Source organism: Cherax quadricarinatus, chromosome 72 (assembly GCF_038502225.1).
Source record: "Cherax quadricarinatus isolate ZL_2023a chromosome 72, ASM3850222v1, whole genome shotgun sequence".
NCBI classification, from domain to species: domain Eukaryota; kingdom Metazoa; phylum Arthropoda; class Malacostraca; order Decapoda; family Parastacidae; genus Cherax; species Cherax quadricarinatus.
In genome coordinates, this window is record NC_091363.1 from 22,929,985 (window position 1) to 22,954,447 (window position 24,463).

Below are 24,463 nucleotides of genomic sequence, written 5' to 3' on the forward strand. Positions count from 1 at the left end.
TATTCAAATCCTTTTTCCCCTTTATAACACTTGTACGATAGTTTACATTTCTCTGTCGCCTCTGGCAATAATTTTCCTGGTGGTGGTCGACCCATATATATTCCATATATTATACACTATATATTAGGTATTTGACAGACTGCTGTAATCCACAATTTCAGTCACTGTATCACTAACATCAATACCTCACCATTCACTATATTCCTTATATGGTATGAGGAACAGTCCTTCACTATAAAACACGACCCACTGTATGATATCTTCTGCTCTCCTCACTTTTATTTACCTGGAGTTTACCTGGAGAGAGTTCCGGGGGTCAACGCCCCCGCGGCCCGGTCTGTGACCAGGCCTCCTGGTGGATCAGAGCCTGATCAACCAGGCTGTTGCTGCTGGCTGCACGCAAACCAACGTACGAGCCACAGCCCGGCTGATCCGGAACTGACTTTAGGTGCTTGTCCAGTGCCAGCTTGAAGACTGCCAGGGGTCTGTTGGTAATCCCCCTTAACAATGATATCTTACATTCTCCCGTGGTTTTAGCAGTAATCCTTTTCCATTTCTTAGCTTTTCTGCTCTCTGCGATTATGCAATCCCTGATCTTTATTTCCCCTCACTGATCTATGTTCACTGCTAGTTACAAATCATTTCCTATATGGCACCTTCCCTAACAGCCGTTATACTGAGCCTGGCACTCTACACATAGCATTATAAAACTATTTTTTTTCTCTTCAGTGGACACTGATGCTTCCCTTCTGTGGGTTTAGTAACGTATATGCACTTTAGGTTTTCACACGCCTATTTTCCACACTCTGTCCCCTCTGGGACCCCAGATACACGCGAAATTGGCGTAGCGCAAACACGCGTGACTTCCCCGTCTGGCTCCTTACATTTAAGATGTATTTTGTCCCTTGTAGTATACCCACTAACACTGCAGTACCTACTAGGACAATAGCCAGATAGCGAAGATATTCTTGGTATCTTGCGACGTGAAATCATCACGGAGGAGGCGTTGTAGGTTTACAATGAAGTTCACAGGAGACAGAGCGTGGTTCTTTCTGAGGGTGTTTATAATGGGGTGGGTAGTGAAGGAGGGTGAGGGTAGGCTGTGGGCCGGCAAGCTGGGAGTGTTGTCTTCTCACTATCACTTAATAAACACTGTTTATGTTACCTCTCTCTCTCTCTCTCTCTCTCTCTCTCTCTCTCTCACGCCTTCGACACAGTTCCTCACAAGAGATTAGTAGAGAAACTAGAGGATCAGGCACGTATAACGGGAAGGGCACTGCAATGAATCAGACAATACCTGACAGGGAGGCAACAACGAGTCATGGTACGTGATGAGGTATCACAGTGGGCACCTGTGACGAGCGGGGTCCCACAGGACCGACCCACAGGGTATATGTGAATGATATGATGGAAGGGATAGACTCAGAGGTGTCCCTGTTAGCAGATGATGCAAAGTTAATGAGGAGAATTAAATCAGGATCAAGCAGGACTTCAAAGAGATCTGGAAAAGTTGGACACCTGGTCTAGCAACTGGCTTCTCGAATTCAACCCTGCCAAATGCCAAGTCATGAAGATCGGAGAAATGCAAAGAAGACCGCAGACAGAGTATAGGCTAGGGGGCGAAATACTGAAAACCTAGCTCATAGTGAAAGATCTTGGGGTGTCTATAACACAGAGTTCGTCTCTGGAAGCACACATCAACCAGATAACTGCTGCAGCATATGGGTGCCTGGCAAACCTGAGAATCTTTCAAGACATTGTGCACCGTGTAAGTCACGCCCACACTGGAGTATGCAGCACCAGTTTGGAACCCACACTTCGTCAAGTACATTACGAAATTAGAGAAAGTGCAAAAGTTTGCGACAAGGTTAGTTCCACGAAGGTTAGTCCTACGAAGAAAGGTTAAGGGAAATCGGCCTGACGACACTGGAGGACAGGAGGGTTAGGGGAGACATGATAACGACATACAAAATACTGCATGAAATAGACAGGGTGGACAGAGACAGGATATTCCAGGGAGGGGACCCAGAAACAAAGAGTCACAGGGATGTTAGGAAGTATTTCTTCAGTCATACAGTGGTCAGGAAGTGGAACAGTCTGGCATGTGATGCATTGGAGGCAGGAACCTTACAGAGCTTTAAGACGAGGTATGATAAAGCTCATGGAGCAGGGAGAGAGAGGACCTAGTAGCGTTCAGTGAAGAGGCGGGGCCAGAAGCTGAGTCTCGACCCCTGCAACCTCCCCAACACACACACACACAAACACACATGGAAAGCCCCTTGGAGCTAGTGAAAACGTGGTTCGAGCCTTGAATACGTAGAGTTACAAGTGGAAAAGGTAACAGGAGTATAATGGGAAAAGCCAAACTAAATAAGGGGGGACTACACAGGTATGAGGAACGTCCTTCAGGAAGTTCAGTGGGAAAGAGAATTGGTAGGAAAGTCAGTAAACAAAATAATGGACTACATAACAACAAGAAGGCAGAGGAGAGGTTTGTTCCCAAGGGTATGAGAAATAATGGAAAGACCAGAATGAGCCCTTTGTTTACCCGAAGGTGTAGGGAGGCAAAAACTAAGTGCACTAGAGAATGGAAAAAGTACAGAAGACAAAGAACCCAGGAAAATAAAGAAGATTAGTCAAAGAGCGAAAAACGTGTATGCACAGATAAGGAGAGAGGCCCAGCGACAGTACAAAAACACCATAGCATCAAAAGTGAAGTCTGACCCAAAGCCGTTGTACAGACACAACAGGAGGAAAACAACAGTCAAGTACCAGGCAATCAAGCTGAGGAAAAAAGGTGGGGAGCTCACAAGAAATGACCAAGAAGTATGTGGAGACAAAGTACTCTGGGAAAGCAGAACAGAGGGGTACACCAACAAGGGATATACCAACAAGTGTTGGAAGAAATACGCACAACTGAGGAGGAGGTGAAGAAGTTGCTAAGTGACCTTGGTACCTCAAAGGCGATGGGACCAGACATCTCTCCGTGGGTCCTTAGAGAGGGAGCAGAGATGTTGTGTGTGCCAATAACAACAATTTTCAACACACCCACTGAAAGGAGACAGACACGATACTATACATGTCAGTGTCACTGACATGTATAGTATGCAAAGCCATCGAGAAGATTATCAGGAGGAGTGTGGTGCAGCAACCAGAATAGAGAAAGCTCATGATCGACAATCAGCATGGAGCCAGGGAACGGAAATCCTGTGTCACAAACCTACTGGGGTTTAATGACAAAGTAACAAAAGCAAGACACTAGAGAGACGAGTGGGTAGATTGCATCTTCTTGGACTGTATGAAGGCCTTCGACACAGTTCCTCACAAGAAATTAGTGCAAAAGCTAGAAGATCAGGCATGTATAACAGAAAGGGAACTGCAGTGGATCAGAGAATACCTGACAGGGAGGCAACAACGAGTCATGGTAAGTGTCGAGGTATCAAAATGGTGGCCTGTGAAGAACATAAGAACATAAGAAGGAACACTGCAAAAGGCCTAATGACCCATGCGAACGAGGTCCATCCCACCCCCCCCGCCTAGAACAGTGACTACCTAGTCAGGTCACTTCCACTTAAGGAAGGAGCACGGCACCAGACCTGGTAGCCCAAGCTAGTCAGGTCCAACTCACACCCACTCATGTATTTATCCAACCTATTTTTAAAACTACACAACGTCTTAGCGTCTATGACGGTACTCGGAAGTCTGTTCCACTCATCCACAACTCTGTTACCAAACCAGTGCTTTCCTATATCCTTCCTGAATCTGAACTTTTCCAACTTGAAGCCATTACTGCGAGTCCTGTCTTGGCTGGATATTTTCAGCACGCTATTTACATCTCCTTTCTTTATTCCTGTTTTCCATTTATACACCTCAATCATATCCCCACTAATTCTACGCCTTTCTAGAGAGTACAGATTCAGGTCCCTCAGTCTATCCTTTGTAGATGAATGGTTCAGAGAACCGACATGTTGATAAATTAGACACATGTGCAACTCTTGGGTATCTTTATTGAGGAAACGTTTCGCCACACAGTGGCTTCATCAGTCCATACGTAGTTAGGTAAGACACATATGCAACAGTTAGGAATCTTTATTTCGAAACGTTTCGCCTACACAGTAGGCTTCTTCAGTCGAGTACAGAAAAGTTGATAGAAGCAGAAGATACTTGAAGACGATGTAATCAGTCCATCACCCTTAAAGTTTTGAGGTGGTCAGTCCCTCAGTCTGGAGAAGAGCATTGTTCCATAGTATGAAACAATATGGAGATGAAGTAAACGAACGAACGAACGAAAGTTCAGGTAAGATCCCAAATGGGATGAGCGGGGAAGACGGGACAGACGAAGAATAGTGCTGGAGAGGAGTGTTCTTAGTCGTAGAAAATGAGCCAGGGCTTAACCCAGCAGAGAAGGCGATCGTGGGACAGATATTGAGAAGAGAAATTCATGCTCTTCTGTTAGGACTCCAGTGGGGTGAGCGAGGAGGAAAGGACATGCGACGTTTAGGGCTAGGAGATGAAGTGACAGGATGGAGCCTTATATAGCGCCAAGAGGTGAGACGTAGGTCACTAGAAGAGGTAAGAACTCAGATGTTGGGAGGTCAGGTCCCTCTCAAATCCAGCCGTTCTCACTAGTGGAGGTTGTCGAAGTTGATTGCAGGTCTGTACCAAGATACCCTTGTGTTGCAGTGTCTGACAGATTGAACATTAAAATGGTATAAAATACCGACAGGTTGTTAGGTAAGACACATATGCAACAGTTAGGAATCTTTATTTCGAAACGTTTCGCCTACACAGTAGGCTTCTTCAGTCGAGTACAGAAAAGTTGATAGAAGCCTACTGTGTAGGCGAAACGTTTCGAAATAAAGATTCCTAACAGTTGCATATGTGTCTTACCTAACAACCTGTCGGTATTTTATACCATTTTAATGTTCAATCTGTCAGACACTGCAACACAAGGGTATCTTGGTACAGACCTGCAATCAACTTCGACAACTTCCACTAGTGAGAATGGCTGGATTTGAGAGGGACCTGACCTCCCAACATCTGAGTTCTTACCTCTTCTAGTGACCTACGTCTCACCTCTTGGCGCTATATAAGGCTCCATCCTGTCACTTCATCTCCATATTGTTTCATACTATGGAACAATGCTCTTCTCCAGACTGAGGGACTGACCACCTCAAAACTTTAAGGGTGATGGACTGATTACATCGTCTTCAAGTATCTTCTGCTTCTATCAACTTTTCTGTACTCAACTGAAGAAGCCTACTGTGTAGGCGAAACGTTTCGAAATAAAGATTCCTAACTGTTGCATATGTGTCTTACCTAACAACCTGTCGGTATTTTATACCATTTTAATGTTCAGTCCATACGTAGGAGAAACTTGAAGAACAGGAGGAGAATGAGGTAATCAGTCCCTCAACCTTGAGTCGATGTGTTCAGTCCATCAATCTTGAATAGAATACGGCATATCCGCGGAGAAGCAGCTTATAAACCGTATGGCAGGAGAGGTGCGGCAGTCATAGGTCGTGTCACATTTGTTCAATGTGGAAGTAGGTCGTGCCCAAGAATTAGGCAAGCGAAGAATTCCTAAGTATTAAGATCCCAAGAAGTTGCAGTGTCTGACAGGTTTGTAGATGAATGGTTCAGAGAACCGACATGTTGATAAATTAGACACATGTGCAACTCTTGGGTATCTTTATTGAGGAAACGTTTCGCCACACAGTGGCTTCATCAGTCCATACGTAGGAGAAACTTGAAGAACAGGAGGATACCCAAGATACCCAAGAGTTGCACATGTGTCTAATTTATCAACATGTCGGTTCTCTGAACCATTCATCTACAAATCTGTCAGACACTGCAACTTCTTGGGATCTTAATACTTAGGAATTCTTCGCTTGCCTAATTCTTGGGCACGACCTACTTCCACATTGAACAAATGTGACACGACCTATGACTGCCGCACCTCTCCTGCCATACGGTTTATAAGCTGCTTCTCTGCTGATATGCCGTATTCTATTCAAGATTGATGGACTGAACACATCGACTCAAGGTTGAGGGACTGATTACCTCATTCTCCTCCTGTTCTTCAAGTTTCTCCTACGTATGGACTGATGAAGCCACTGTGTGGCGAAACGTTTCCTCAATAAAGATACCCAAGAGTTGCACATGTGTCTAATTTATCAGTCTATCCTCATAGGGAAGATTTCTGATACATGGGATCAACTTTGTCATCCTCCTCTGTACGTTTTCCAGTGCATTAATATCCATTCTGTAATACGGTGATCAAAACTGTGCAGCATAATCTAAATGAGGCCTAACCAAGGATATGTAGAGTTGAAGAACAACCTGAGGTCTTCTATTATTTATACTTCTTGATATGAAGCCAAGAATTCTGTTAGCTTTATTGCGAACACTTATGCACTGTTGTGTTAGTTTCAGATTACTACTAACTAGAACTTCTGGCTCCTCAAATTTAACCCCGCCAAATGCAAAGTCATGAAGATCGGGGAAGAACAAAGAAAACCACAGACAGAGTATAGGCTAGGTGGCCAAAGACTGCAAACTTCACTCAAGGAAAAGGATCTTAGGGTGAGTATAATACCGAGCACATCTCCTGAGGTGCACATCAACCAGGTAGCTGCTACAACATATGGGCGCCTGGCAAACCTGAGAATAGCGTTCCGTTACCTCAGCAATAAATCGTTCAAGAATCTGTACACCGTGTATGTCAGGCCCCTTTCTGGAGTATACAGCACCAGTTTGAACCCACACCTGGTCAAGCATGTCAGGAAATTAGAAAAAGTGCAAATGTTTGGAACAAGTCTAGTTCCAGAGCTAAGGAGAAAGTCTTACAAAGAAAGGTTAAGGTTAATCGCCCTGATGACAATGAAGGACGTTAGGGTTAGGGGAAACATGTTAAAGACATACAAAATACTGCGAGGAATTGACAAGGTGGACAGAGACAGGATGTTCCAGAGATGAGACACAGAAACAAGGTGTCACAACTGGAAGCTGAAGACTCAGTTGGGTCAGAGATGTTAGGAAGTATTTCCTTAATCATCGAGTTGTCAAGAAGTGGAATAGTCTGGCAAGTGATGTAGTGGAGACAGGAACCATACATAGCTTTAAGAAGAGGTATGATAAAGCTCATGGAGCGGGAAGAGTGACAGAGTAGCGGCCAGTGAAGAGGTGGGTCCAGGAGCTGTGATTCGACCCCTGCAACTACAACTAGGTGAGTACAACTAGGCGAGTACACACATAGACACTACCAGAGAGAGAGGAGATTATGACCCAGCGACACTGGACCTAGTATTCACCTTGAGTAGTGCAGATATTGAGGACATCACATATGAAAGACCGCTCGGGGCCAGCGATCATGTAGTTTTGAGCCTCGAATTCATAGTAGAGTTACAAGTGGGGAGGGAAGCAGGAAGGGCCAGACGAATGAAGCCAAACTACAAGAAAGGGGACTATGCAGGCACGAAGAATTTCCTGTACAGGGTTCAGTGGGACAGAGAACTGGCAGGGAAATCAATAAACGAGATGAGGGAATGTGTAACAACAATATGCAAGGAAGCTGAGGAGAGGTTTGTACCCAAGGATGACAGAAATAGCAAAAATAGCCAGGATAAGCCCTTAGTTCACCCAAAAGTGCAGGGAGGCCTAAACCAAGTGTACTAGAGAATGGAAGAAGTATAGAAGGGAAAGGACCCAGGAGAATTAGGAGAGCAGTCATAGAGCCAGAAATGAATATGCACAATTAAGAAGGGAGGCCCAAAGACAATACGAGAATGCCATAGCAGCGATAGCCAAATCTGACCCCAAGCTCTTGTACAACCACGTCAGGAGGAAAACAACAGCCAAGGACCAGGTAATCAGGTTGTGGAAGGAAGGAGGTAAGGTCACAAGAAATGACCATGAAATATGTGAGGAGCTCAACATGAGTTCACAGAGGAGACAGAAGGGCCACCAGAAAGACTGAGAGGTGGGGTACACCAAGTGTTGAAGAGGCTGTTAAGCGAGCTAGATACCTCAAAGACTATGGAGCCGGATAACATCTCTCCATGGGTCCTGAGAGAGGGAGCAGAGGCACTATGTGTACCACTAACAACAATCTTCAACACATCTATAGAAACAGCGTGACTACCTGAAGTTTGGAAGACTGCACATGTAGTCCCAATTTTTAAAAAAAGAGACAGATATGGAACATTAACCTACAGACCAGCGCCACTAACATGTATAGTATGCAAGGTCATGGAGATTATCAGAAGGGTGGTGGACTCCTAAAAAGGAATGAGCTTATCAAGAGCAGCCAGCACGGTATCAGGGACGGGAAATCCTGTGTCACAAACCTACTGGAGTTCTATGACAGGGTGACGACAGTAAGACGACAGAGAGAGGGGTGGGTAGATTGAATTTTCTTGGTCTGTAACAAGGCATTTGACAAAGCTTCACACAACAGATTAGTGCAAAAGCTGGAGGACTAGGCAGGGATAACATGGAAGGCACTACAATAGATCAGGAAATACCTCTCAGGAAGACAACAGAAAGTCATGGTACGAGGTGTCAGAGCGAGCGCCTGTAACAAACTGTGTGCTACTGGGATCAGTCTTAGGAGTGGTGCTGTTTCTGGTAATTGTGAACGACATGACGGAAGGAATAGACTCCGAAGTGTCCCTGTTTACTGATGATGTAAAGTTAATGAGAAGAATTCAATCGGACGAGGACCAAGCAGAACTACGAAGAGATCTGGACAGGCTGCAGGCCTGGTCCAGCCACTGGCTCCTGGAGTTCAACCCTATCAAGTGCAAAATCATGAAGACTGGGGAAGGGCAAAAATGACCACAGATGGAGTACAGTCTAATTGGCCAGAGACTACAAACCTCACTCAAGAAAAAGGATCTTGGGGTGAGTATAACACCAAGCACATCTCCTGAGGTGCACATCAACCAAATTACTGCTGCAGCATATGGGCGCCTGGCAAACCTAAGAACAGCATTCTGACATCTTTACAACGAATCATTCAGGACCCTGTACACTGTGTATGTTAGGCCCATATTGTAGTATGCAGCGCCAGTTTGGAACCCACACCTAGCCTAGCATGTAGGGAAACTAGAGAAAGTGCAAAGGTTTGCAACAAGACTAGTCCCATTGCTAAGGGGTACGTCCTACGAGGAGAGGTTAAGGGAAATCGACTTGATGCCACTGGAAGACAGGAGAAATAAGGGGGATATGATAACGACATATAAAATACTGAGAATAATCGACAAGGTGGACAGAGACAGGATGTGCCAGAGATGGGACACAGCAACAAGGGGCCAGAGTTGGAAGTTGAAGACTCAGATGAATCACAGGGATGTTATGAAGTATTTCTTCAGTCACAGAAGTGTCAGGAACTGAAATAGTCTCTGAAGTGAAGTAGTAGAGGTAGGATCCATACATAGCTTTAAGAATAGGTATGATAAGGCTCATGGAGCGGGAAGAGTGATCGAGTAGTGGCCAGTGAAGAGGCGGGGCCAGGAGCTTTCAATCGACCCCTGCAACCACAACTAGGTGAGTACATACACACACACATTCTCACACACATATACACACACATGCATGCATGCAAATATCACAGACCTAGTGTCTAATCGACATGCACCTAGGACAAAATGGTAACACTCTTACACCTACATACAGAACAACACACACACACATATATAGCGACTCGACCCCTGCAACCTCAACTAGGTGAGTACAACTAGGTGAGTACATACACATACACACACACACACACACACTGTACGATAACAAGTGTATAAAAAAAATGGGACCCCAGATGGAAGTTGGAAGACCTAGGTGAAGCAAGAGTGGGAAAGGAAGCTAGATTAGCTTTTCGTTAAAATGAAGGAGAGGATGCTGTGAGCGGAAGATGCAGAATCCAGGATATAGTCTTAAAGATGAGCTGAAAATGCTGAAGCAAGATATAGAGCCAAAGAACAGAAGGTGTATTTGAGGGATGATTTTGTGAAGGACCTGCCTAGTATGGGCCAACAGGCTGCTTCAGTATTCCTTTCTTTTCTTTTTATCAGCAGCAGGTACATCAATATCCAATGAGGGGGACCAAAGAAAAGGAAGGATTTATGTACTATGTTGAGGTTCTATCAGGGCCACCAGGAAATATTGAGGAATGAAAGTGGCATGCTGCTGGGCACAGGAACAGCAGGAAACAAGGGGGTAGGATAGGAAGAGGCACGATCAGGTCATCAAGAGAACCAGGAAATACTAAGTGAAGCAGCAATGGCTATGCTTAAATGGGATATGGAGATGCAGAGGGAAAAGCAATTGAAAGAGGAGGGGGAGAGGTTAGTTTTTATTCATTAGCTTCAGGAGAATGAAGGGAGGACATATGTAGAAAGATGACTGGGTGGGATAAAAGAGATTGAAAATATCATCAAATAAACAGGAGAGGAGGACATGACTGAAATGATAAATTTTCAGAGAATACGGAGATACTCAAAGGGAAGACACCGGCCAGTCAAATTGATTTTCAAAGGAGAAAGGGTGAGGAACCATATCCTGCACAGTTAAAGGAAACAAGAAAAATATCAGTGTGCCTAGATTGCGACAGAACGATATGAGAATGACAGACACTAAGAGCAAGATGAAAGGGGCAAGAAAGAGAGACAAGGCTAGAGTCAGGAGGAGCAGCACGTGCAAACACCCACAGAACCAACCTAAAAAACCCACAACCAAACATATTATCCCATAACAAACCACACTCCACATTAACATATTCCACCTTTCCCAACACATAAGACTTCCATAGCACCCTGCCAGAAATCCCTCTTTCCCTCCTCCAACAATCCCCCACCCCCAGAATACATTGTTGGAAAAGAAGTTGAGAGTATGGTACACCAATGCAGATGAAATAACCAACAGGTGTGAAAGAAAGAATCAACGAGGTATCACCAGATATAATAACACTCACAGAAACCAAGCTCACAGGAACGATTACAGATGCCATCTTTCCAACTTTATACCAGATCCTGGGGAAAGATTGAGGGATTAGAGTGGGTGGAGGAGTTGCATTGCTCATCAAAAAAAGCAGTGGAGCTTTGAGGTGTTGAAAGAGGGGTGACAGAGGGGAAGCAAGAGACTACATAGTAAGAACACTTCAGACGAGGTGTCCCAAGACGCTGATTGCAGTGATGTGTAACCCACCATAGAATAGCAGGAGGCCAAGAAAATGATCAGAACAACAGGAAGTAAATGTATTCAGATATTTGGGAGTAGACTTGTCAGCAAATGGGACTACGGAAGATAAGGTGAATAATAGCATTGATGAGGGGAAAAAAGTGAATTGTGCACTGAGGAGTCTGTGGAGACAACGTTATAAATGGAATAAAAAAAGGGAATGTATGAGATATATTTATACCAGTGCTCTTATATGGATGTGAAGCAAGGGTGGTGAAAGTTGCAACAAGGAGAAGGCTGGAGGCAATGAAGATGTCGTGTCTGAGGGCAATGTGTGGTGTGAATATAATGCAGAGAATCCATAGTGCGAAAATTAGGAGGGGGTGCTGGGTTACTAAAAGTATTATGCAGAGGGCTGAGGAGGAGTTGTTGAGATGGTTTGGATATTTTGAGAGGATGGAACTGAACAGAGTGACTTGGAGAGCATTTAAATCTGTAGTGGAAGGAAGGCAGGGTAGGGTCTGCCTAGGAAAGGTTGGAGGGACAGGGAGAAAGGAAGGTATGTGTGCGAGGGGCTTTGACTTCCAGCAAGCATGTGTGACAGTGTTAGATAGGAAAGAGTAGACACAAATCCTTTTTATGACGAAGTGATGTTGGAGTGTGAGCAAGTTAACATTTATGAAGGGATTCAGGGAAACCGGCAGGCCGGACTTGAGTCCTGAAGGTGGGAAGTGCAGTGCCTGCACTCTGAAGAAGGGGTGTAGATGTTGCATTTTATAACTGTAGTATAGGTGTGCCTCTGGCAAGACAGTGATGGAGTGAGTGATGAAAGTGTTTCTTCTTTTTTGGGTCACCCTGCCTTCGTGGGAAACGGTCGATGTGTTAATAAAAATAAATAAAAACAAAGCAATAGTTGATACACTAGCTGAGGTGACCAGAAGGGCCCAAATGGGCAAGGCAAAAAGCTACTAGTTGTGGGCAGCTTTTCTCACAAGACTGGAAAAATCTGGAGCCACATGGGTGACCAAAAATGTGAGGTCTAAGATGTTGGAGATGGTACTGGAAAACTTTATGCATCAACATGTTATGGACACTACCAGACAGAGAGAGAAGAGAGTAGAGGATGAACCAGCAAGACAGAATCTAATATTCACCTTGAGTAGTTCAGGCATTGAGGAAATCACATATGAGAGCTAGGGGATCAGGCAGGTGTAACAGGGGTCAGTACTAGGACCAGTGCTGTTTCTGGTTTATGTTAATGACATGACGGAATGGATAGATTCAGATGTGTCCCTGTTTGCAGACGATGCGAAGCAAATGAGGAGAATTCAATCGGATGAACATCACGTAGGACTGTAAAGGATCTGGACAGGCTAGAAGCCTGTTCCAGCAACTGGCTACTTGAGTTCAACCCCACATGTGCAAAATCATGAAAATTTGGGAAGGGCAAAGAAAACGTCAGACAGAGTACATGCTAGGGAGGGGGGGCCAAAAACTTTAAACTTCACTACAAGAAAAGGGTCTTGGGGTGAGTATAATAAGCACATTTCCTGAGGCAACCATCAACCAAATAAGTGCATAGCATAAGTGAATAGCATTTTGATACATCAGTAAAGATTTGCTCAAGACTATACATCGTGTACATCAGTCCCATATGCAGCATGCAGCAACAGTTTGGAACCCACACCTAGTCAAACATGTCAAGAAATTAGAGAATTACATAGTTGCTGCTGTTGATACTACATAGGAACATAAAAGAGGAGGAACCCTGAAACAGGCCTTCTAAAATCCTTCTCAAATCCAACATCAAACACAAATATTTGCCCAACCTGAAGAGTGAAACTTGTTAAAACAAAATGTCCATTAGTTGCACTTGTGTCCTTTCACCTAACATAGAAATAGTGGTTTTGGGGGAAAAACGATGTAGTAATATTGTGAATGTTAGGGAAACCAGGAATATGCAGAATGGGGTGGATATTGGAATACCAGTGGCACTGGGTGACAAGGGCAGTAATAGGTATAGTGAAAATACAGAAATGAGCAAGAAGGGAAAAGAGAAAGTTGGGTCTTTAAACTTATATTATACTAACAGCCGTAGTGCTAAGAATAATATGAACGAGTTGAGATTAGTTGCTAGTGCAGGTGACAGTGATGTATTTGCCATAACTGAGTAGTAGTTTAATACGAAAAATGGGGACATGCCTGCTGAATGACACATTCAAGGTTTTAAATTGTTCCAAGTAGAGAGAATATCATGAAGGGGTGGCACTGTATGTCCGAGGTTGCTTGATAAAGTCTGAAATAACACAGAGTCTCTTGATAGAATATTCAGAGGGGCACGAAAAAATTGATTGTGAGGCGTGATATACCGTTCCCTAAACTTGGATGGGGACCAAGGGAAACTTCTTTGGGAGGAAACTGTTAAAGCCACAAGGCACAATAACATAGTAATTCTAAGGAACTTTAGCTTTAGATTGATTGGAATTTCATGACTGGGAATTTAGAGGTAGTTTAGAGTTGCTTTTTAAAGCAGATTATTACACAAGCTACAAGGGGAAATAACCTGCTTGACTTGGATCTAGCAAATAAAGAAACAGTTGTTAATAATTAAGAAATTACAGAGGAACTCGGCACAAGTGACCATAAATCAATTGATTGAAAGTGTGATAGTTGGGATAACTCAGTAACAGTCCTAGATTTTCGCTTAGCAGATTACAATGGCTTAGAAAACACTTATCATCAGTTGACTGGGGTAACGAAGAGAGCTATCAATGTGACGGCTTTCTAAATACTACACATGTTGCCCCAAAAGTGTTTACTCTGAATAAAGAAGTTAGAAATGACAGAAATGGATGATTAATAGGCGCATCAAAAGAGGTGAGGGTCATCTCATGAATCAGTATATTCACATTAAGAGAGATGTTAATTAAAAAGGGGATAAGAAAAGCAAAACGGGACTGTGAAATAAAAGCTGCTAGGGATTCGAAAACCAGTCCGAAAGTTTTTTTTCCAGGTTTATAGAACAAAAGTTAGAGAAAAGATAGGTCACCTGAAAAATAACTCTGGGCATCTTACTGACATGGAGACTGAAATGTGCTCGATTTTTAATGATTATTTTCTCTCGGTTTTTCACACAAGAAGACACTACTAATATCCAAATAATAAATTTTTACAGTCACTAGCAACATGACTGTCAAACAGATAGACCGACTGAAGCAAAATAAATCCCCAGGCCCCGATGAGCTTTTTTCAAGGGTTCTTATGGAGTGTAAAATAGAACTTTGTGAACCATTAACTATTTTTAAAATATCTCTCTTCAAACAGGTGTAGTGTCTGATATGTGGAAGATGGCTAATGTAATTCCTATTTTTAAAACAGGGGACAAGTCGTTACCGTCAAATTACCGCCCAATAAGCCTGACCTCAATTATAGGCAAATTACTAGAGTTAATTATAGCTGTTACTATAAGAAACCATCTTGATAAGCAAAATTTGATTAATGATACTCAACATGGATTTCTGCCTAACTAATTTACTAACTTTCTTCAGTAAAGTTTTTGAGGCTGTTGATCTTGATAAAGAATTCGATATTGTTTATTTGGAATTAAGTAAGGCTCTTGATAGAGACTGTTTAAGAAAGTGGCAGCTCATGCCATTGGGGGAAAAGTGCTGTCATGGATCGAGTCATGGCTCACGAACAGAAGGCAGAGTGTGTGCATAAATGGGGTTAAATCTGATTGGGGGTCTGTAACAAGTGGCGCTCCACAGGGGATCAGTTTTAGGCCATTTGTTGTTTATGTCAATGGCTTTGATGAGGGAATTACTAGTGATATGAGCAAATTCACTGATGACACAAAGATAGGTAGGATAATTGATTCAAACGTAGATGTCACGGAACTTCAGGAGGATTTAGACAGTCAGTTCTTGGTCAGAAAAGTGGCAGATGTAGTTCAATGTAGATAAATGTAAGGTTTTGAAGCTTGGGAGTCTCCACTTACAAGCTAAATGGTGTAGAACTTATCAGTACAGATTGCTAAAATGATCTGTGGGTTATGGTAAGCAACAACCTTAAACCAAGACAGAAATGCCTAAGCGTACGTAATAAGGCAAACAGATTACTGGGATTTATATCAAGAATTGCAAGCAACAGAAGTCCAGCGGTTATACTACATCTTCATACATCATCAGTAAGGCCTCACCTAGATTACGCAGCTCAGTTCTGGTCTCCATATTTTAGAATGGATATAAATTCATTAGAAAACATTCAGTGAAAAATAATAAAATTAATACATAGCAATAGAAATCCTCTGTATGGAGAAAGATTTAAGTCCCTTACATTACATTCACTTGTAAGACGTTTCGGTCGGAATTGGACCATTTATAAAGTCATATTTACAAAAATGAGAGGTGGGAGTATATATAGGCCAGCAGACAGGGACGGAAAGTCGAAGATTGGTATCAATATAGGGGATATGAATAAAGTTTTGAGGATATCCCTCAAAGATAGAACCCGAAATAATGGATTCAAATTAGATAAGTTTAGATTTAGAAAGGATATAGGAAAGTATTGGTTTGGAAATAGAGTAGTTGATGAGTGGAACAGTTTGCCTAGAAGGATGATTGAAGCTGAAACCTTTGGCAGTTTCAAGTTTGGGTTGAATAAATACATGAGCGAGACGGGTTGGATTTGAGTGGGACTTGCATACGAGTAAATAGATTTATCAATGATTGTGACACTTATGCAACATATTGGAATGATAAATGGTTTAGAAAACCGACAAGTTGAATGTTGAGACACTTATGCAACATATGGGAATCTTTACTGAGGAAACGTTTCGCCACACAGTGGCTTCATCAGTCCAATACAAAGCAGAAAGGTGTAAGAAGTAGAGTACTTTGAGGTAATCAGTCCCTCAGCCTGGAATCGATGTGTTCAGTCCATCAATCTTGTAGAATGTACAGCATAGGGCCGTATTGGACTGATGAAGCCACTGTGTGACGAAACGTTTCCTCCATAAAGATTCCCATATGTTGCGTAAGTGTCTCAACATTCAACTTGTCGGTTTTCTAAACCATTCATCAGAACTGTCAGACACTGCATCATCATGGGATCTTGATACAATTATCCTAAAACACCTTCCTGACTCTATCATTACTGCTTACACAAACCTCCTCAATGCCTCCCTTGCCTCTGGATACTTCCCTTCCCTCTTCAAAGCTGCTACTGCTATCCTCCTTCCTAAACCCAATAAAGACCACTCTGACCCTAGAAACTATCGCCCTATCAGCCTCCTCGAAACTTTAGGAAAACTCTTTGAAAAACTCATCAACCATCGCCTTCGCAGATACCTGGAACACAATTCTCTACTTTCTGATGGCCAGTTTGGCTTCAAAACACACAGATCCACCCAGGATGCCATTAACATCATTCTCAACTACATCCACATAAACACAAAACAAAGAAACGGAACAGCCCTGGTTGCAAAAGACGTTGAAAAAGCTTTTGACACTGGCACGAAGGGCTCAAACACAAACTCTGCACTAACTTTAACCTGCCTCTCACTACTCGTAAACTCCTCTGCAACTTTCTAGACGGCCGCACCATTAGAATCAAATTTCAAGGCTGTTACTAAGACTACTTCACACTAAATGCTAGAGTATCCCCAGGGATCTGTCCTCTCCCCTACCCTCTACATTTTATGCACTAGCGACATTCCAACACCTGTATACCACAACTCCATCAATCTAGCCTATGCAGACGACATTACACAACTTATCACTCATGCCAATATAGATACATTCACACAAAACAAAATGAAGTCGACAGGATAGCCTTCTGGGAACAAAAATGGAGGATCAAGTCCAATGCAGCTAAATCCAGCATTACGTATTTCAGCTATAAGAAACGTGATCCTCCATTACCTGTCGAGCTCAGAACAGCTGACACTCGCACCTACATCCCCATCACACAATCTGTCACTGTCCTTGGCGTTAATCTTGACTACCTTCCTCGCCTACACGGACACATTCACTGAAGGCATGCAATAGCTAGTAAGGCCCTTGCGGGCCTCTACAAGCTGCAACATGCCTCCCAGCGCACCAAATTACGCCTCTAGAAATACGTCCTTTGATAACTTACTCTCCTCTAGCTCTCTCTCTTGCAGCTAAAACAAACTTACTTATACTGCAGCGTGTCCAGAACAAGGTGCTGCGCTGGGTGTTTGATGTCAGATGGGAGGACTTCGCCACAAGCGAGTCTCTCCATGCCCAATTAGACATCCCTGCGCTGAATCTGTACTGGAAGAAGCTCAGTGACCAACAGATAGACAAACTTGAGACACGATATGACTACTGGACCTCTCTCCTTGACGAAGACATTCGCAGACCCACAAACCAACACAACCTTTTCTACTCCTTGCATGATCCTGCTCCTAACCCTATTTACAAATAACGTTTGGATTCTCTGAAAGGTACCTCTGACCTAAGTTCGCATTAGCTGCTGGGTTAAGCCCTGGCTCAATTTACACTCCTCTCTAGCGCTAATCTTCGCCTGTCCCTTCCTCCCCGCTCACCCCACCGCTCTGTCCCACTATCGCCTTAGCTGCTGGGTTAAGCCCTGGCTCTATTTCTACGTCTAAGAACACTCCTCTCCAGCGCTATTCTTCGTCTGTCCAGTCTTCCCCGCTCATCCCATTGGGATCTTACCTGAACTTGCTCGGTCGTTCGTTCCCTATGCTGTACATTCTACAAGACTGATGGACTGAACACATCGACTCCAGGCTGAGGGACTGATTACCTCATACTACTACTCTTCTTACACAATCCTGCTTTGTATTGGACTGATGAAGCCATTGTGTGGCGAAACTTTTCCGCAATAAAGATTCCCATATGTTGCATAAGTGTCTCAATTTTAAACACATTGGAATCATTATTAATGAAACGTTTCGCCACACAGTGGCTTCATCAGTCCAGTACAAGGCAGAAAGGGTAAGGAGAGGAGGAGTTTGAAGTAGTTGATGGTTCCATTGTGATCCAGCTTCCTCCTGCTTCCACTCACTTGACTACAATATTATAAACCACTTCTCCGGCCATATGTTGTACTTTCTACAAGAGTGATGGACTGAACACATCGATTCCAGGCTGAGGGGCTGATTACGTCAAAATCCTCCTCTTCTTACCCTTTCTGCCTTGTATTGGACTGAAGAAGCCACTGTGTAGCGGAACGTTTCCTTAACAATGATTCCATATCTTGCATAAGTGCCCCAATCTTCAACTTGTGAGTTTTGAAAATCATTTATCGCGATTAAAGTAGAACACCAGAGTGTAGCACCAGTTAGCATTTAACAACGTAGGATGTACAGTATACAATGTATATGACACTGTATACCTAGAAAAGATATGTATACATATACCGGTATGTGTGCGTATATAGTACCAGCATGTATAGTACCACAATATTTGTAGCAACGAACATTAAGGCAAAGTATAAAGAAATTAATCATTTGTCATAAATATTTCTGTTGGGTAATGATCATGAGATTTTTTTTATTCACAGGATGGAAACTCGTTCCAGAAGATGGCTCAGGCTCGCTGTTGCAGTTAAGGTCATCTTTGTTGTGTTTATCGTCTTGACTATTTACGGCATCAGCAACAATAAAAGTCCACTCAAAATATTAAGCATCTACAGTAGAGGTATGTTGTTATGTCTGCTGACAAATATAAGTGATTACCTTCAGTGGTTGAAGTAGCGACTGGAACATATTCAGTGATTGTTCATGTCCATGACATTCTGGAGGTTGTAGTGACCCTTGACCTGGGGCGTATCTACGGAACATAGCTCCTACTACAAGAACTGAAATTGCGCTCCTGTCCAAGTATCTGACAACCACGTTCTGGAAGAAGACACTTATGTACAGGTCAGCTATAGGCAGAATGAGGTAGAGTTATTGGTGAATATTGGAAAGCCAGTGACACTGTCACAAGGACACTAATAGGGAGAGTGGAAGAACAAAAATGAGCAGGAAGGAAAAAGGAAAGGAGGAATTAAAAATTTATATTTACAAATAATCGTAGTGTTAGAAATAAGATGAACGACTTGAGACTTCTTGCAACTGCTGGTAACATTAACGTATTTGCCATAACTGAGACGTGACTTAATAAGAAAAATCAGGAAATGCCTGCTGAATGTCACATTCAACGTTTTAAATTATTACACGTCGACAGAAGCATCGGAAATGGAGGTGGGTGAGACTTTTTGCCCGAAATCATTTGAATTACTGTATAAAAACGGGTATAAAATCTGAAATAACACATCGGGAGTCTGTCAGGGTAGACTTATCAGAGGAGCATGGAAAATTAATTTTAGGCGAGATATACCGTCCCCCAAACCAAGAGAGACTACTGTGGGAGGAAACTGTTAAGGTCAAAAGGCACCATAACATAATAATTCTAGGGGACTTGAACTTTACTCAGAATTCCTTGACTATGATTATTTTTTTTAAAGAAGTTTGTTACAGAACCTACAAGTGGAAATAATCTGCTTGACTTGAGAACATAAGAAGGAACACTGTGCTGGCCTACAGGCCCATGTGAAGAAGAAGCACGGCATCGCGCCTATTAGCACAAGCTAGTCAGGTCCAACTCACACCCACCCACCCACATCCGATCTATTTTTAAAACTACAAAACGTTTTAGCTTCTATGACAGTACTCGGGAGTTTGTTCCACTCATCCACAACTCTATTACCAAACCAGTGCTTTAATATATCCTTCATGAATCTGAATTTTTCAAACTTTAAACCACTGCTGCGAGTCCTGTCTTGGCTAGATGTTTTGAGCACGTTATTTACATTCCCTTTATTTATTCCTGTTCTCCATTTATATACCTCAATCATATCCCTAATTCTACGCCTTTCTAGAGAGTGCAGATTCAGGGCCCTCAGTCTATCCTCATAGACTGATACATGGGATCATCTTTGTCATCCTCCTTTGTACGTTTTCCAGTGCCTTTATATCAATTCTGTAATACGGTGACCAAAACTGAGCAGCATAATCTAAATGAGGCCTAAGCAAGAATATATAGAAATGAAGTACAACCTGAGGACTTCCAAAAATCATACTTCTTGATATGAAACCAAGAATTCTGTTAGCCTTATTGCGGACACTTATGCACTGTTGTCTTGGTTTTAGATTACTTCTAACCAGAACTCCTAAATCCTCTTCGTAATCAGTAATATTAGGATCAACATTATTTAGTTTATATGTGGTATGGTTATTTTCTTGTCCAATATTTAGATCTTTGCATTTGTCTATATTAAGCTGCATCTGTCACTTCTCCGACCACTGCATCAGTCTATTCAAATCTTCCTGGAGTGCCCTAATGTCCTCATCAGAATGAATTAGGTGACCTCTTTTGGTGTCATCAACAAACTTGCTTATGTCGCTCTTTATTCCATCATCAATGTCACTTACATAAATTGTGAACAACAAAAGGCCCCAACACTAACCTCAGTGGAACACCAGTTGAGATGCGCCTCCACTCTGAATTTTCCGCGTTGATGCAAACTCTCTGCTGCCTCTTCTTCTTCTTCTTGAGTAGCCGGTACTTTCCCAGCCTAGGTCTTTTACGGATAGTGACCCGGCCTTGGCTCCCTGTCGTGGGAGTATCTGAGACCTATGTCTCCCATGGGAGGAGGAACAAGCACCTCCTCATCTTTTGGGACCAACTGTCCCCAGGAATAGCCCCATTCCCCGCCCTCATGGGGATCGGAGCGAGAAGCTAGGCCTCTGGTCTGCCATCTCTGCCACAGAGGCTCGTGAAAATGGCAGTCTTGTGAGCTGTAGGTGGTAGCAAGCTCTAGCTCTGGCACCTTCCCGCCCTAGGAGGACTCGTAGGAGTGGTGTCGGCCCCTTCTCTCTGCTACCTATCTGTCAACCACACCTCCACCCAGAAAAAAATTCTCCTATTCCGTGTGCCTTAATTTTCCTCTATAGCCTTTGATGTGATACTATCAGAAGCCTTACTGAAGTCCATATACACAATATAATATTAATTTCCATGATCTAACTCCTCAAATACCTTGGTGAAAAAAGTTAGTAAATTCGTAAGGCAGGAATGTCTTACGAATTTACTTTAAATGGGTATTACATTTGCCATTTTCCACTTGTCTGACACTACGCCAGTTTGTAGCGATATGTTAAAAAGACTAGCCAAACGTTTATTTACATTCCTTTAAAACCATTGCAAACAGTTCAACAGGGCTTGGGGATTTGATCGGTTTTAATTTCTCTATTTGTTTGAGGACAATGTCACTAGTTACCCTAATCGTGCATAGTTTATTATCGTCCTGTTCTACATAATTTATAATTAGTGTGCACTACCTAGCAGAGTTTACTGCCAGAGGGGAATCATAGGCCTGGGTGCCGTGTGCAAAATAATAATAACAGAACTTTTCTTTGTCAGAGGAAAGAAAGTCTCCCTGATAACATTGTGTATACATAGTGTATAGTGTATACTACAGTGGCTTCCTAGTATATAGATGATAAAGGCTAAAGTGTCATTTGAAAACAGGTGAATTTGTAAATGAAGTGATAAGCCTATAGAGGCAGGTGCCAGAAGTCGACAGAATCTCACCACAGTGGTCAGCTGTTTTAATAATCTTCCTGGCTTGCTAGTGTACTCGCATATAATCTAGTGATACCAGTGAATAGCAGAATACAGTGTTGTAGTAGCAACTAACCAGTATTATAATGGTACTTAGTGGAGTGGAGTGACTTTCATTAGTTTCTTTTTTCTTGAAATACCAGACGTATACTGTGAATTTCATATAACCTGTAGTTACCAGCGGTCGCAGAAAACAATATGAAGTTCAACGATGAGAACTTTCAATTACTCAGATATGGTAAACACGAGGAAATTATATCTTCATCAGAGTACAAAACAAATTCTGGCCACAAAATAGAGCGAAACACCAACGTCAAAGACCTGGGAGTGATCATGTCGGAGGATCTCACCTTAAAGGACCATAACATTGTATCAATCGCATCTGCTAGAAAAATGACAGGATGGATAATGAGAACCTTCAAAACTAGGGAGGCCAAGCCCGTGATGACACTCTTCAGGTCACTTGTTCTATCTAGGCTGGAATATTGCTGCACACTAACAGCACCTTTCAAGGCAGGTGAAATTGCTGACCTAGAAAATGTACAGAGAACCTTCACGGCGCGCATAACGGAGATAAAACACCTCAATTACTGGGAGGGCTTGAGGTTCCTAAACCTGTATTCCCTGGAACGCAGGCGGGAGAGATACATGATTATATACACCTGGAAAATCCTGAAGGGACTAGTACCGAACTTGCACACGAAAATTACTCACTACGAAAGCAAAAGACATGGAAGACGATGCAGCATCCCCCAATGAAAAGCAGGGGTGTCATTAGCACGTTAAGAGACCATACAATAAGTGTCAGGGGCCCGAGACTGTTCAACTGCCTCCCAGCATACATAGGGGGGATTACCAACAGACCCCTGGCAGTCTTCAAGCTGGCACTGGACAAGCACCTAAAGTCGGTTCCTGACCAGCCGGGCTGTGGCTCGTACGTTGGTTTGCGTGCAGCCAGCAGCAACAGCCTGGTTGATCAGGCTCTGATCCACCAGGAGGCCTGGTCACAGACCGGGCCGCGGGGGCGTTGACCCCCGGAACTCTCTCCAGGTAAACTCCAGGTAATATCTTCCTGCGTATAAACTGAGAGGAATGTCGCTAATATCTTCCTGCGTATAAACTGAGAGGAATGTCGCTAATATCTTCCTGCGTATAAACTGAGAGGAAATAAGAGTTAAAAATTTCACACATTTCCTTATCATTGTCAGTGATCTGACCTGAGTTACTTTTGAGTGGGCCTATCTCGTCCCTAATCTCCGAATCCTTTGCATTTTAGCCTCATAATCTCTTAAAGCTTTTCTTATTCCCTTTTTTCTCTCTGAGTATATTGATTTTTTAACTGCCCCTCTCCTCCTTTGATACGCCTATACATGCCTCTCTTTTGACCAATGAGATGTTTTAATGTATTGTTTATCCATTTGGGAGCATTTTTGATTGATCTAATTTCCCTACTTGGAACATAAGTTGTCTGGGCAGCTAGAACTACTCTGAAAAACGCCATACTGGCAACCAACACCACCTAACCCAGTCAGGTCATCCCAATTTAGCCCATTCATGTAATTTCTCATTCCCATGAAATCGGTCAAGCGGAAGCCTGGGACAGAGACTTGATTGCAGTTATTTGGGTAATTCCATGATATATTGAAACATTTTTTTTTGCATTTGTTTTCCCCGGACTCATTATTAACCTTAAGATTATTAATTAATGATTCCTTGTTGGCAGGAGCCAAGTCAAGCAGATTGCTTCTTCTGGTTGGTTCTGTCACAAATTGTTTTAAAAAGTAATCCTGAATCGTATCAAGAAAGTCACTAGACTCATATTGTTCCAGTCAGTTTGTCTAAAATTAAAATCTCCCATTAATACGACATTTTCATTTCTAAACACCTTCTGAATTTTGTCCCTGTTACAAAACTCGTCTTCTTAACCTTCTCGAATATTATGGTAGAGTGTTAAGGTAGTATATTCTTGTTAAGCAGATGGCCTGTTTACGGTTTCGTAATAATCAATTTTAATAATTAGGGATTACAAAATTAATAATTTAAGCTTAGAATCTTTACTAGTAGAGTTTTAGTTTAATATATGATTATATAATGTTAGGATTGACATAAGTAAGGTGTTTAATTCTTGCACTTCTCTTGGTACATACCAGAATATTGATATGGATTAATTTACCTCATATCAACCTCATAAGGTCGATCTTTGTATTAACTTCACCAATTATATTCCATCATAAGGCAACCTACAATGGTTACTAAGACTTAGCTGAATTATTACTTCAGAGTATACAAGAACTCGTAAGTGACAGACTTAGTCTCATTTCCATCCAGCATGACTTAAGAACATAAGAACATAAGAAAGGAGGAACACTGCAGCAGGCCTGTTGGCCCATACTAGGCAGGTCCTTTACAATTCATCCCACTAACAAACATTTGACCAACCCAATTTTCAATGCTACCCATGAACATAAATATATATATATATATATATATAAATATATATATATATATATATATATATATATATATATATATATATATATATATATAAATATATATATATATATATATATAAATGTATACATATATATATATATATATATATATATATATATATATATATATATATA

General features: G+C 42.3%; 1 protein-coding gene across 1 annotated transcript in view; it reads left to right on the forward strand.

Moving 5' to 3' along the window:
• The window catches only part of LOC138854885 (protein Star-like), a 138,845-nt gene that overhangs the window by 24,706 nt on the left and 89,676 nt on the right, over positions 1-24,463 (forward strand). The window contains exon 2 of the mRNA XM_070100471.1: positions 18,730-18,866. Coding sequence (XP_069956572.1) covers positions 18,731-18,866 — 136 coding nt within the window. The 5' untranslated portion in view covers position 18,730. The remainder of the gene's footprint in view (positions 1-18,729; positions 18,867-24,463) is intronic.